The sequence below is a fragment of the Dipodomys merriami genome, unplaced genomic scaffold (assembly GCF_024711535.1).
Source record: "Dipodomys merriami isolate MVZ:Mamm:240054 unplaced genomic scaffold, mDipMer1.0.p SCAF_106, whole genome shotgun sequence".
NCBI classification, from domain to species: Eukaryota; Metazoa; Chordata; class Mammalia; order Rodentia; family Heteromyidae; genus Dipodomys; species Dipodomys merriami.
The window spans coordinates 3,372,705-3,384,780 of record NW_027202338.1 but is presented as its reverse complement, the minus strand read 5'-3'; the positions used below and the strand labels follow the sequence as shown (position 1 = coordinate 3,384,780).

Below are 12,076 nucleotides of genomic sequence, written 5' to 3'. Positions count from 1 at the left end.
CCGTCCTCTGTGCCGCGCCCCGCGCCGCTCGGCCCGGGGACCCCCGCGCGCCCGAGCCCCGCGCCCCGGTAACCGCCGGTCACCGCCGATCCTCGGCTCCGCTCGGCGAGCTTCCTCCCGGTCTGGAAGCATGGGGGACCCCTCGTCCCGGAGGGGCTCCCAGCCCCCTGGGCAGCAGCAAGGCAGCTGGGAGCAGGCCGAGGAATACGGCGAGGATGAGCAGGACCTGATGGGCGGCCCGGCGTACCAGGCCGGCATGCCCATGTACCAGGCCTACCCGGGGGAGGACGCAGGTATGGGCGGCCTGGACTACCCAGGCATGGACATGGGCTACGCCCCCGAGTACCAGCCCCTCGCCTACCAGGGAGCCGAGTTCGCCAGCGGCCTCCCCATGAGCCCGGGCCTCTACCAGCCCATGGAGTCTCCTTACCAGGAGCCGGGGGTCGGCCTCCTCACCCAGTACAACCTGTACCCCGACGACGACCAGGACCTCGAAGAAAGCCCGCAGCACGGGCCCTACCTGAGGGACGACCCGACGCTGGGGCCCTCGGAGCCGGCCTTCATGTCCTTCACCAGGGACGTGCCGGAGCCTGAGCCTCGCGAGCTGGCCGTGCAGAACGCCAAGGCCTACCTGCTGCAGACCAGCGCCAGCTGCGACCTCAGCCTGTGAGAGGGGAGGGGTCTGCGGGGAGGGGGGCACCTCCCCCCACCTCGCATCTTAGCCAGAGTCAGGGACGAGAGCCTCCAGCCACACAGCCCCTGACACCGCAGACCAGTCCGAACCAGAGAGGGTGGGTCTCTTATCCAAGATCACACAGCCACAGAGCAGCAGCAGGTAGTTTGGCTCCTGAAGACCTGTGCAGTTTTCTGTTTAACATATCATCTCACTATGTAGCCCAAGGCTGGCCTCAAACTCACAATCCTCTAGACTCAGTCTCCCAAGTGTTGTGATTACAGGTGTGCACCACCATGCCTGGCTAGACCCTGTACTTATACACTAAACTTCCCTGCTTGAAGAAGGTACTTGCCAGAAGCGCTGAGCTGCTATCAGGTACTCAGCTCAACATTCTTGGGGAGTGAATGGAGGGTTGCTGTTCAAAGCCAGGTCTGGCAGGAAAGTCTTAAGACTCATCTGTCTCCAATGAACCAGCAAAGAGGTAGAAATGGAGCTGTGGCTCAAGCAAAAAAAAAAAAAAAAACCCTCAAGGACAGACAGCACCCAGGCCCTGAGTTCAAGTCCCAGGATTGGCACACATACACACTAATAACAACAGCAATAATAATTAATAAGGCAACAGTAAGGACTAAGGGAAAAAAGGCAGGAGGAGGGGGTGCAGTATGGGGAGAACCTGTCCAGATAACTGGGTGGTATCCCCTACCCATTCCCCAAAATTGATTTCTAGTCACTCACTGCTCCTACCTCAGACCCCAGAACCCTGTCAGAATTGACTTGTTGGTGTTCTAGCAACACAACAAAACCTCACTACTGGGAGCTTCGCGGCCTCTTCTTGCAATTCCCTGGCCAGTGTTTCCTCTTCTTCCCCTTCCCAACTTCAGTGAGGGTCCTCCATGCTCAACACTGCTCACCATGCCGGTGGCTTGCACCTGTAACCCCAGCTTCTCAGGAGGCTGAGATCTGATAATTGTGGTTCAAAACCAGCCTGGGCAAGAAACTGTGAGACTCTTATTTCCAATAAACCACTCAGAAAACTGGAAGGGATGCTGTGGCTCAAGTGCTAGCCTTGAGCTGAAGAGCTGAGGGACAGCTCCCAGCCCCAGAGTTCAAGTCCCATGACTGACTATCCAAAAAAAAAAACAAAACCTCACAACCAGGCACTGGTGGCTCACACCTGTAATCCCAGCTGTGGAGGCTGAGGCCTTGAGGGTCACAGTTCAAAAGCCAGCTTGGGCCAAATACGCACAGGGGACTCCATCTCCAAAATAGCAAGCAAAAAAGCTGAGCTGAAGGTGTGGCTCAAGTGGTAAAAGTACCAGCAAGTTGAATAAAGACAAGGTCCTGAGTTCAAGCCCCAGAACTGGTACACGAAAGAATCGTTCACAAAGCACTTTGTACATGGCAGGTTTCTTGCATATGTATCCTGTGAAATTGCCCCAGTTTGGTCCCCAAGGTCCCATTTTTGTATGAGTGCTGAACTCAACTCTCTGAAACCTCAACTTTCCTCCTCAGGAAAGAAGGGATGTTTATGATTGCACGCGGCCCCGAGTGTCCAGCATAAGTGGATGGAAGCCACACTGACCCCACACACACACACATTCCTCCAACAAGCAGGCACACCTCCCTGAAGACCTCTGCACACTTCCAACCTTCCCTGTAAGCCAAGGAAGTTTTGCTCCTGCTTTTCCAATTTTTTTTCCCTTTTTCTTTTTCTTGCCATATCGCATTGGCTGTGACCTCCAGAATAGCTAAATAGAAGGGTGGTGGTTTCATTTTGGTTTTTGGTTAGTGCTGGGGTTTCGACTTGAGGTATAGGCACTGTCTCAGGTTTTTTTGCTCAAGGCTGGCACTCTACCACTTGAGCCACAGCACCACTTCTGACTTTTTTTCTTTTCGCTTATGTGGTGCTGAGGAATCGAACCCAGGGCCTCATGCATGCAAGGCAAGCACTCTACCACTGAGCCACATTTCCAATGTTATCCCTTCCCTTGAGCTCCCCTGGTTTTCCCTTCCCTCCCCACCCCAAGTTTATACCTACAGTTCATTATCAACATGGTGTCCAATGAGCACCACTGCTGCATTTGTTCACCTTTTGTCTGTGCCCCCCTCACCCTCCCAAAGACACACAAATGAACAAATAACACAAAAAGAACAAAAGCAGCAACAGAGAAAACATCTAAGCATTGCTCTTTTGTGTTCCCCTCCTAAGAGTATCCTCGTTTGGACTCACTGTGTGTCTAAATAGAAAGTATTAAAGGACATTCTGCTTGGTGCCCATGGCTCATGCCTGTAATCCTGACTACTCAGGAAGCTGAGATCTGAGGATCCTGGTTGGAGGCCATGAGACTCTTATCTCCAATGAACCAGCAAAAAGCTAGAGGTGAAGCAGTGAGTCAAGTGGTGGTACAGCACCAGCCTTGAGCAAAAAAAAAAAAAAAAAAAAGGCTAAGGGATAGCGCCCAGGCCCTCAGTTCAAGCCTCAATACTGGCACAAAAAGCAAATAAGGATGACCTGACTGGGGCTGGGAAGGTGGCTCAGTGGTAGAGTGCTTGCCTTGCATGCATGAGGCCCTGGGTTCGATTCCTCAGCACCACATAAGCAGAAAAAGCCAGAAGTAGCATTGTGGCTCAAGTGGTAGAGCGCTTGCCTTGAGCTGAAGAGCTGAGGGACAGTGCCCAGACCTAGAGTTCAAGCCCAGGACTGGCAAAAAAAAAAAAAAAAAAAAGGATGACCTGATTTGTGGCCAGCCTAGACTACACACTGACACCTGCGTGCCTCCCCCTGCCTGACACGTTCACGTGCTGCCCACTGTCCTCATCATTAGGGTGCCAACTACAGGGGCAGGGCGGTTGTCTGTCCCTCCCAGGGTCCCCAGGGCCAAGCGCCAGGCGGCAGCCTCACCTTCCCCTCCTCCGGGGAGGCAGGTACGAACACCTGGTGAACCTGCTGACCAAGATCCTCAACGAGCGACCGGAGGACCCGCTGTCCATCCTGGAATCTCTGAACCGCACCACGCAGTGGGAATGGTTCCACCCCAAACTGGACACGCTGCGGGACGACCCTGAACTGCAGCCCACCTACGAGATGGCGGAGAAGCAGAAGGCGCTGTTCCTGCGGACCAGCGCTGGCGGGGAGGGCGAGCAGGAGATGGAAGAAGAGGTGGTGAGTGGGCCAGGGGGCGGGGCCTGAGACGGGGCTGACGGGAGGGATTGGAGGGGTCTGGGGATGGGCGGGGCCTGAGGGCAGGCGGGGCTGGGGTTGTATGGGGCCTGGGACGGGCGGGTGGGGCTGGGCGTGGTCTTGGCGTGGGCCGTACTTTGTGGGCGTGGCCTGGTGATGGGCGGGGCCTGGTGATGTGCTGTACAGGTTGGACGGGACCTGTGGTAGGCGGTGTCCTTGGAGTGGGCGGGGTATGTATGGGCGGGGCCTGGTGATGGGCGGGGCCTGGTGATGTGCTGTCCGGGTTGGACGGGGCCTTGGTGGGCGGTGCCCTTGTGGGCGGGCCCTTGGAGCGGGCGGGGTCGGTGTGGGCGGGGCCTTGGGGATGGACGGGCTCTCAGCCCCCCTGAGTAGTTAGGCTGACACGTGTGAGCCACCTGCGCCAGGCTCGCTGCTAACTTTTGTCGTCGTTCTGTTCTTCGCCTCCCCAGTAGCTGGGATTCCAGGTATGAGTCACCTGGCCCGGCTGAAGTTCCTTAACTCGGTGCTTCACGGAGCTCGCGTTTCCTCTTTTGCAGGGTGAGACCCCGGTGCCCAACATCATGGAGACGGCCTTCTACTTCGAGCAAGCGGGCGTGGGGCTGAGCGCCGACGAGAGCTTCCGCATCTACCTGGCGCTGAAGCAGCTGGTGGAGCAGCAGCCCATCCACACCTGCCGCTTCTGGGGCAAGATCCTGGGGCTGAGCTGCAGCTACCTGGTGGCCGAGGTGGAGTTCCGGGAGGGCGAGGAGGAGGGCGAGGAGGAGGAGATGGAGGAGATGCTGGAGGGCGAGGCGCTGGAGGGGCACGAGGAGGAGGGCGAGGAGGACGAGGAGAAGGAGGTGGACACGGTCCCCAAGCCCCAGTGGAAGCCGCCGCCCACCGTCCCCAAGGAGGAGAGCCGCACTGGGGCCAACAAGTACCTGTACTTCGTGTGCAGCGAGCCGGGCCGCGCGTGGACGCGGCTCCCGCACGTGACGCCTGCGCAGATCGTGCAGGCCCGCAGGATCAAGAAGTTCTTCACCGGCCACCTGGACGCGCCCGTCACCAGCTTCCCGCCCTTCCCGGGCAACGAGGCCAACTACCTGCGCGCGCAGATCGCCCGCATCTCCGCCGCCACGCACATCAGCCCGCTCGGCTTCTACCAGTTTGGGGAGGAGGAGGGTGACGAGGAGGAGGAGGGTGGCGCCGGACGCGACTCCTTCGAGGAGAACCCCGACTTCGAGGGCATCCCCGTGCTCGAGCTCGTGGACTCCATGGCCAACTGGGTCCACCACACCCAGCACATCCTGCCGCAGGTGCTCGGGGCGGGCCCCGGGCCCCGCGGGGGGAGGGAGCCCCACCCACCCCACGCCATCCCGGCTCCCCACAGCAGGGCTGGGCACCCCAGTGAGTTATACACACCCATCCTCTCTGCCATCCGCCCATCAGTTCCATCTATCCATCCAGCCACCATCCACCCATTCATCTGATCCTCAGTCTACCCATCGGCCCATCGACCCATCCATCCTCCATCCTCCTTTCCATCATCCATCCATCTTTCTGGCAATCTATCTACCCATCCACCCATCCATCTATGCATCTACCCATCCATCCATCCTCCATCCATCATCCCTTCAACCTTTCTTCCTTCCTTTCCATCCATCTTTCTGTCATTCCCATCTATCCTAAACATCATCCATCTTTCTCACCACCCATTTATCCATTCACCCATCTACTCATCTGTCCCATTCATCCATCTTCTGTCCACCCATCCTTCCATTCATCCACTCATCCACATCATTCAGCCTCCCATCCATTCTTCTGCCCATCCATCCATCTACTCATCCATTCATCTTTCCACCCTTCCATCCATCCATCCGTCCATCTATACATCTATCCTTTCATCCATCCATTCATCCTTCCATTCATCCACTCATCCACATCATCCATCTTTCCATCTATCCATCCACCCATCCATTCTTCTGCCCATCCATCTTATACTGGCACTATTCATCCATTCATTTTTCCATCCATCCATCCTTGCATGCTGACATATACCTATAATCCCAGCTCCTGAGAGGCCGAAGCAAGAGGATTGTGTTTCAAGACAGAAAAAAAACAAAACACACTATTTGCCTCTTGAGGGTCTCCCTAAACCCAGCAGCCCAGTGGAAGAGGCGCCTGCTCGCCCCACTTCACAGAAGAGCAAAGGCAGGCAGTGCTGTCGCCCATGTGTCTGTCCCCCAGGCCTGCTGAGCCCGTTCCGCCCCCAGGGCCGCTGCACATGGGTGAATCCTTTGCAGAAGACAGACGAGGAGGAGGAGTTGGGGGAGGAGGAGGAGAAAGCGGATGAGGCCATGGAGGAGGTGGAGCAGGAGGTTGGGCCTCCACTGCTGACCCCACTCTCGGAAGATGCTGGTAAGCCTCCTCCGGGCACCAGCTCCCGTAGCTGGGGAAAGAGGTGGACACAGAGGGGTCATCTGTGAGGTCCACCCAACCCACCTCATTGGCTCTGCCACTTACAATGCAGACACCGGGATGCCCACTTCCTCAGGGGCTCCTGGAGTTCAGAGCCCAACTCACCCCCCCCATCCCCCAGGCCAGGTGAGCTTGAACTGGGGTTGGATGAATGGACAGGAAGTGACTGAGATGGAGGGAAGAGGAGAGAGAGGCTGGGAGTCTGAGGAACCTGAGGATGAACCCCAAGTTTTTTGTTGGTCGTGGGCCTGGGTGCCGTCCCTCAGCTCTTCAGCTCAAGGCAAGCGCTCTACCACTCGAGCCACAGAGCCACTTCCAGTTTTCTGGTGGTTTATTGGAGATAAGAGTCTCACGGACTTTCCTACCCGGGCTGGCTTTGTTTGAACCGTGATCCTCAGATCTCGGCCTCCTGAGTAGCTAGGATTTACAGGAGTGAGCCAACCACACCTGTTAGTGAATTGCAATTCTATGAGCAGAGCCTGGGCCCTGCCTTCAGCACCCTGTGCCCCACTGAGGGTCCCACTGGGAGGAAAATCCTGACCATCAAAGCCTGGCTCTGCTGGGGCCCTTGTCACCCGGCTTCATGCCCACCCCTTGCAGGTGACTGTCCCCATTTCCTGGGTGCAGTCACTGAGGCTCAGGTGAGGCACTTGAGGCCTCAGCAGGGGAAGGGTCCAGAGCCAGGGAATCAAGCCGGACAGGTGTCACAGTTCTGCACATGCTCTCTGATCCTCCTCCCTTCTCTCCTCCCCTGGGGACTGGGCAGGGCGCGGGGACCCCCTGGCCACACCGTCCCTCTCTGTTGGCCTCCTGCAGAGGTCATGCATATGTCACCGTGGACTACTCGCCTCTCCTGCAGCCTTTGCCCTCAGTACTCCGTGGCCGTGGTCCGCTCCAATCTCTGGCCGGGGGCCTATGCCTATGCTAGTGGCAAGTAAGTCTTGTCCTTGTCTCTCCCCACCCTCACCCCCCCCCGAAAAAAAAAGCCCCTGAGGATTTCCTAGGCAGCCCACCAAAGGGGCAGGGATTACAAAGAGCCCCTCAGGAGGCCCAAGGCAATGACCCTCTTACCCAAGGGTTCCACTGGGGCTAAAATAAGAATTCTCAAGTCTGAGCAGGGTACAGGGCCCAGTGACGCACTCCTGTAATCCCAGCACCCTAGAGGTACAAGCAGGAGGATTCAGGCTTTGACAGCAGCCTGGGCTATATTGCAAGGCTGTCATAAAACAACAGCAAATCCCAGACCAAAGCTGTGAGTTCCTTGGAGGGAACAGAGGGCCAGAGAGGGGAAGGGCCTGTCTCAAGGTCATACAGCACAGGTGTCAGGCCATCCTGTCTGCAGCTCCTCTGTGGGGAGTCTCCCTTGGTCTCTGAACAGTACTTCGTATTAGGACGGTCTTTCCCCCATGAGGCAAAAGTCTAGACCACGAGGATCCCACCAGTTGCTCCCAAAAGACTGATGAGCCGAAGCCACCTCTGCATTTGCCTCTCCCAGTAATGCAAACATTGTCATCTGGATGGTCGCCATGGGGAGCCCTTGGGCTCAGCCTAGACCCAGAGTCCTCCGGTGGCTGCATTACCAGCTCTGTCCACCAGATGGCAGGGTGACCACACTGCGCGTGAACCTTTTCTTTTTGTAAACCAATTATGGGAATCGGGACCTGTATTCCAGGTTCTGGAGTTTCATTTTAACCACAGTTTTGGGAATTATCATCCATCATCCATCATCATCATCATCATCATCATCATCATCATCATCATCATCATCATCATCATCATCATCATCATCATCATCATCATCGTTGTTGTTTGTGTTAGTAATAAGGCTTGAACTCTGAACCTGTATGCTGATCCTTGGATTTTGCATGTATGTGTATATATACCAGTCCTGGGTTTTGAACGCAAGGCCTGGGTGCTATTCCTGAGCTTTATTGCTCAAGGATGTTAGTGCTCTACCACTTGAACTACAGCTCTACTTCCACATTTTTTTTCCAGTCGTGAAGCTTGAACTCAGGACATGAGCACTGTCCTTGAGTCTCTCTGCTCAAGGCTAGTGCTCTACCACTTGAGCCACAGCACCACTAATGGCCTTTTCTGTTTATGTGTTGCTGAGGAATCGAACCCAGAGCTTCATGCATGCTAGACAAGCACAATTATCACTAAGCCACATTCCCAGCCCCCACTTCCAGCTTTTTAAATTGGAGAGTCTCACAGACTTTTCTTCCTAGGCTGGCTTTGAACTGTGATCCTCAGATCTCAGCCTCCTGAGTAACAAGGATGACAGGTATAAGCCATCACTGCTCAACTTTGTCCCTTAGATTTTTTTTTTTTTTGCTCAAGGTGGGTGCTGTACCACTTGAGCCACAGCCCGACTTCCAGCTTGTTGCTAGTTAACTAGAGATCAGGGTCTCAAAAACTTTCCTGCCTGGGCTGCCTTCAAACTATGATCTCAGCCTCCTGAGTAGCTAGGATGACAGGCATGAGCCACTGGAGCCTGGCAATGCACATCCCAATTTGAATGATAAATATTTATGAGAAATCCTTGACTTTTGCCAAGCTCGGTGGCACACACTAGAGATCCCAGAGCTGAGGTGGCAGAGGTAGGAAGATGAAGATTGGAGGCCAGCCTGGGCTATACTGGATCACCCTGCCTCAAGAGCAATTAAGAGAAAGGCAAAAAGTAGATTTATGTAGTTGAGTTGTTCCAGGCATGCTTGGGAGCTTTCCAATAACCAAATGAAGTATCAGTTTTATTTTTAGAATGGAAATTAACTAAAATGAAATGAAATGCACTCCACCTAACAACGGCAGAATACACATTCTGCTCAAACACTCATGGAGCACACTTGAGGAAGGGCTACAGACTGAATCATAAAGTGAGTCCCAGAAAACTCAGTGCTTGAGAGTGTGCACACTGCATCCTCTGAGCAGCCTAGATGAAGCTGGAAATTAACAGTGCTGGGAGCGGTGGCACAAGCCTGTCATCCTAAGAATGAGAGACTGACATTCAAAGCAAACCTGGGGCAAAAAACAAGGTCTTCATTTTAACCAATGGTTGAGGCCTCCCAGTAATTCTGGGAAACAGAAATAGGTAGATCAGAGTCCAAGCTAGCTGTGCAAAAATGCAAAAAAGGACACAAGTGGCAAAGCACCTGCTTCTCAAGCCTGAGGCCTTGAGTTCAATCCCTAGTATGAAAAGGAAGAAGGAGAGAGAGAGAGAGAGAGAGAGAGAGAGAGAGAGAGAGAGAGAGAGAGAGAGAGAGAGAGAGAGATTGGTTGGAGGCATGGCTCAATTGGTAGAGTACCAGCCAATGAGCAAAATCATCAGATACTGTAAGTGCTGGTCTGGGATGAGAGGGAAGGAGAAAGAGAGAGACAGACAGAGACAGAGAGACAGAGGAGAGAGAGAGAGACAGGCAGGCAGACAGACAGACAGACAGACAGGTACTGGTGGCTTATGCCTGTAATCTTGGCTACTCAAGAGGCTGAGTTCTAAGGATCATGGTTCAAATCCAGCCCGGGACAGGAAAGTCCATGAGACTCTTGTATCCAATAAATCACCAGAAAACCAGAAGCGGTGCTATGGATAAAAGTGGTAGAGTACTAGTCTTGAGCTGAAGAGCTGAGGGACCACGTCCAGGCCCAGAGTTCAAGCCCTATGACCAGAAAAAAAAAAAAAATCCAGAAGTGGCACTGTGGCTCAAGTGTTAGAGTGCTAGTCTTAAGCAAAAGAAGCTCAAGGACAGTGCCCAGGCCTAGAGTTCAAGCCACAGAACCAGCACAAAACAAAAAAGATAGGCATTCATGCGTAAGTGAGATATACCTGGAATCCCAGCTACATGGGAGGCCGAGGCAGAAGGGTCACAGATTGAGGCCAGCTGAGGCTACATAGTGAGACTCTATCTAAAAGAAAAAGGGGGGGGGGGAGTGGAGGGAGAGAGAAAGATCAATGAGAGAAGGAAATTGGAGAGATTCACAAATGTTGTGACAAACCACACACTCCATAAAGAATCACTGGGTTAAAGAAGTCCCTCGTAAAATGAGGACATGAAGTAGGATTCTGAATTCACCACGCCAGCCGCATGGCTTTCTGGGCACTGTTGCTGTGGGCTGGCCTGTGTGGCACAGGTTCTGGCTAAGTCTCGGTAGAATGGACAGTGAACAGAGACGCTGAGTGGGTACAGTTCCCCAAACTGCTGGTGGCTTGGTAGCCACGTTTGGCCCAGATTTCATCTCACCCTTAAAAGAAATATCTCGGTGTCTCGCTGCCCCTATAGGAAGTTTGAGAACCTGTACATCGGCTGGGGTCACAAGTACAGCCCTGAGAACTTCAACCCTGCCCTGCCAGCCCCCATCCAGCAGGAATACCCCAGCGGCCCCGAGATCATGGAGATGAGCGACCCCACGGTGGAGGAGGAGCAGGCGCTGAAGGCCGCTCAGGAGCAGGCCCTGGCGGCGGCTGAGGAGGAGGAGGAGGACGAGGAGGAGGAGGAGGATGAGGATGTGGAGGACTGAGGCTCTCCGGCCCCATTCTGCAGGCAGGCAGACAGCAATGGTCCCTTTACCCATACCCCAGTGCCCATGGTACTTTCCTTGTTCATTTGTGTTTTGCCCCTGGAGGGCAGGGATAGAAAAAGACAGGTCTGTTATTCTTAATAAAATGTCCCCTTGTGTCATGGAGGCTGGGGTCATTGCTTGGTTCACATTTGTTGACCCAGATGCAGGGCTGGTGGGCTCTGCCTGGGCCACAGGCAGGATTTTTTCATTCTTGTTGGTCGTGGGGCCTGAACTCTGGGCCTGGGCGCTGTCCCTCAGCTCTTCAGCTCAAGGCTAGCGCTCTACCACTTGAGCCACAGTGCCACTTCTGGCTTTTTCTGCTTATGTGGTGCTGAGGAATCGAACCCAGGGCCTCATGCATGGGAGGCAAGCGCTCTACCACTAAGCCACCTTCCCAGCCTCCATATATTTCATTTCTCCATTTAGCCATCAAACAAGGCCAGCCTCCAATTCACCATCTTCCTGCCTCTCAGTCTCCCCAGTGCTGGGATGACAGGTGTATACCACCATGCCCGGCCACTAAACAATTGTGAAAGCACTTCCTGTCTGCCTAGGCCTGGTCTGGGGGACACAGAAGGGATGAGGTATCTTCTCTACTTCTGCCTTCTCAGGACAGATTTAAACCCAGACAGGGGAATCCAAATTGCAAGATATGGGGGCTGGGAAGGTAGCTCAGTGGTAGAGTGCTTGCCTCGCATGCATGAGGCGATGAGTTCAATTCCTCAGCACCACATAAGCAGAAAAAGCCAGAAGTGACGCTGTGGCTCAAATGGTAGAGCGCTAGCCTTGAGCTGAAGAACTGAGGGACAGCGCCCAGGCCTAGAGTTCAAGCCTCACAACCGACAAAAAAAAAAAAAAAAAAAAAAAAAAGAGTGCCAAATTGCAAGATGTGGACAAAACTTTTTTTTTTATGTTTTCGGTTTGTTTGTTTGTTTTTTGAAACAGGGTCTTGCTGTGTAGTCCAGGCTGGCCTCAAAGATGAGTTCCTCCTGCCTCACCCTTCAGACTGCCAGGACTCCAGGTATACTCTATCATACTTGGGCTCAAAATTAATTATTAAAAGACCAAGAACAGAATAAGACTGCATGTGCAAAAGCCCAAGGCCCAAAGGATATGATGAGATGTAAGGGAATAACTTCTCAAACCTCAAAGAGGCAGGAAGTGATGGGTTAGTAGTGAGAGAG

At 54.0% G+C, this 12,076-nt stretch overlaps 1 protein-coding gene across 2 annotated transcripts; it reads left to right on the top strand.

The window, feature by feature from the left end:
• Positions 1-66: 66 nt before the first annotated feature.
• Positions 67-10,992, top strand: LOC138814112 (radial spoke head protein 6 homolog A-like). 2 transcript variants are annotated; one of them, XM_070003004.1, is made up of 6 exons: positions 67-666; positions 3,602-3,839; positions 4,415-5,173; positions 6,131-6,275; positions 7,152-7,269; positions 10,684-10,992. In XM_070003004.1, exons 1-6 carry the CDS (start codon positions 131-133, stop codon positions 10,796-10,798), a joined length of 1,911 nt encoding a protein of 636 aa, XP_069859105.1. In that variant the 5' UTR covers positions 67-130; the 3' UTR covers positions 10,799-10,992. The 2 variants fall into 2 exon arrangements, with proteins under 2 accessions (XP_069859105.1, XP_069859095.1); XM_070002994.1 differs by having other exon boundaries at positions 10,613-10,992.
• Positions 10,993-12,076: the final 1,084 nt, after the last annotated feature.

Bases quoted from the DNA above. Each gene is read 5' to 3' on its own strand.
- LOC138814112 (XM_070002994.1), top strand. From the start codon at position 131: ATGGGGGACCCCTCGTCCCGGAGGGGCTCCCAGCCCCCTGGGCAGCAG. The intron at 5,174-6,130 runs GTGCTCGGGGCG...TTCCGCCCCCAG, and splicing joins CCCAGCACATCCTGCCGCAG to GGCCGCTGCACATGGGTGAA. The intron at 7,270-10,612 runs GTAAGTCTTGTC...CTGCCCCTATAG, and splicing joins TATGCCTATGCTAGTGGCAA to GAAGTTTGAGAACCTGTACA.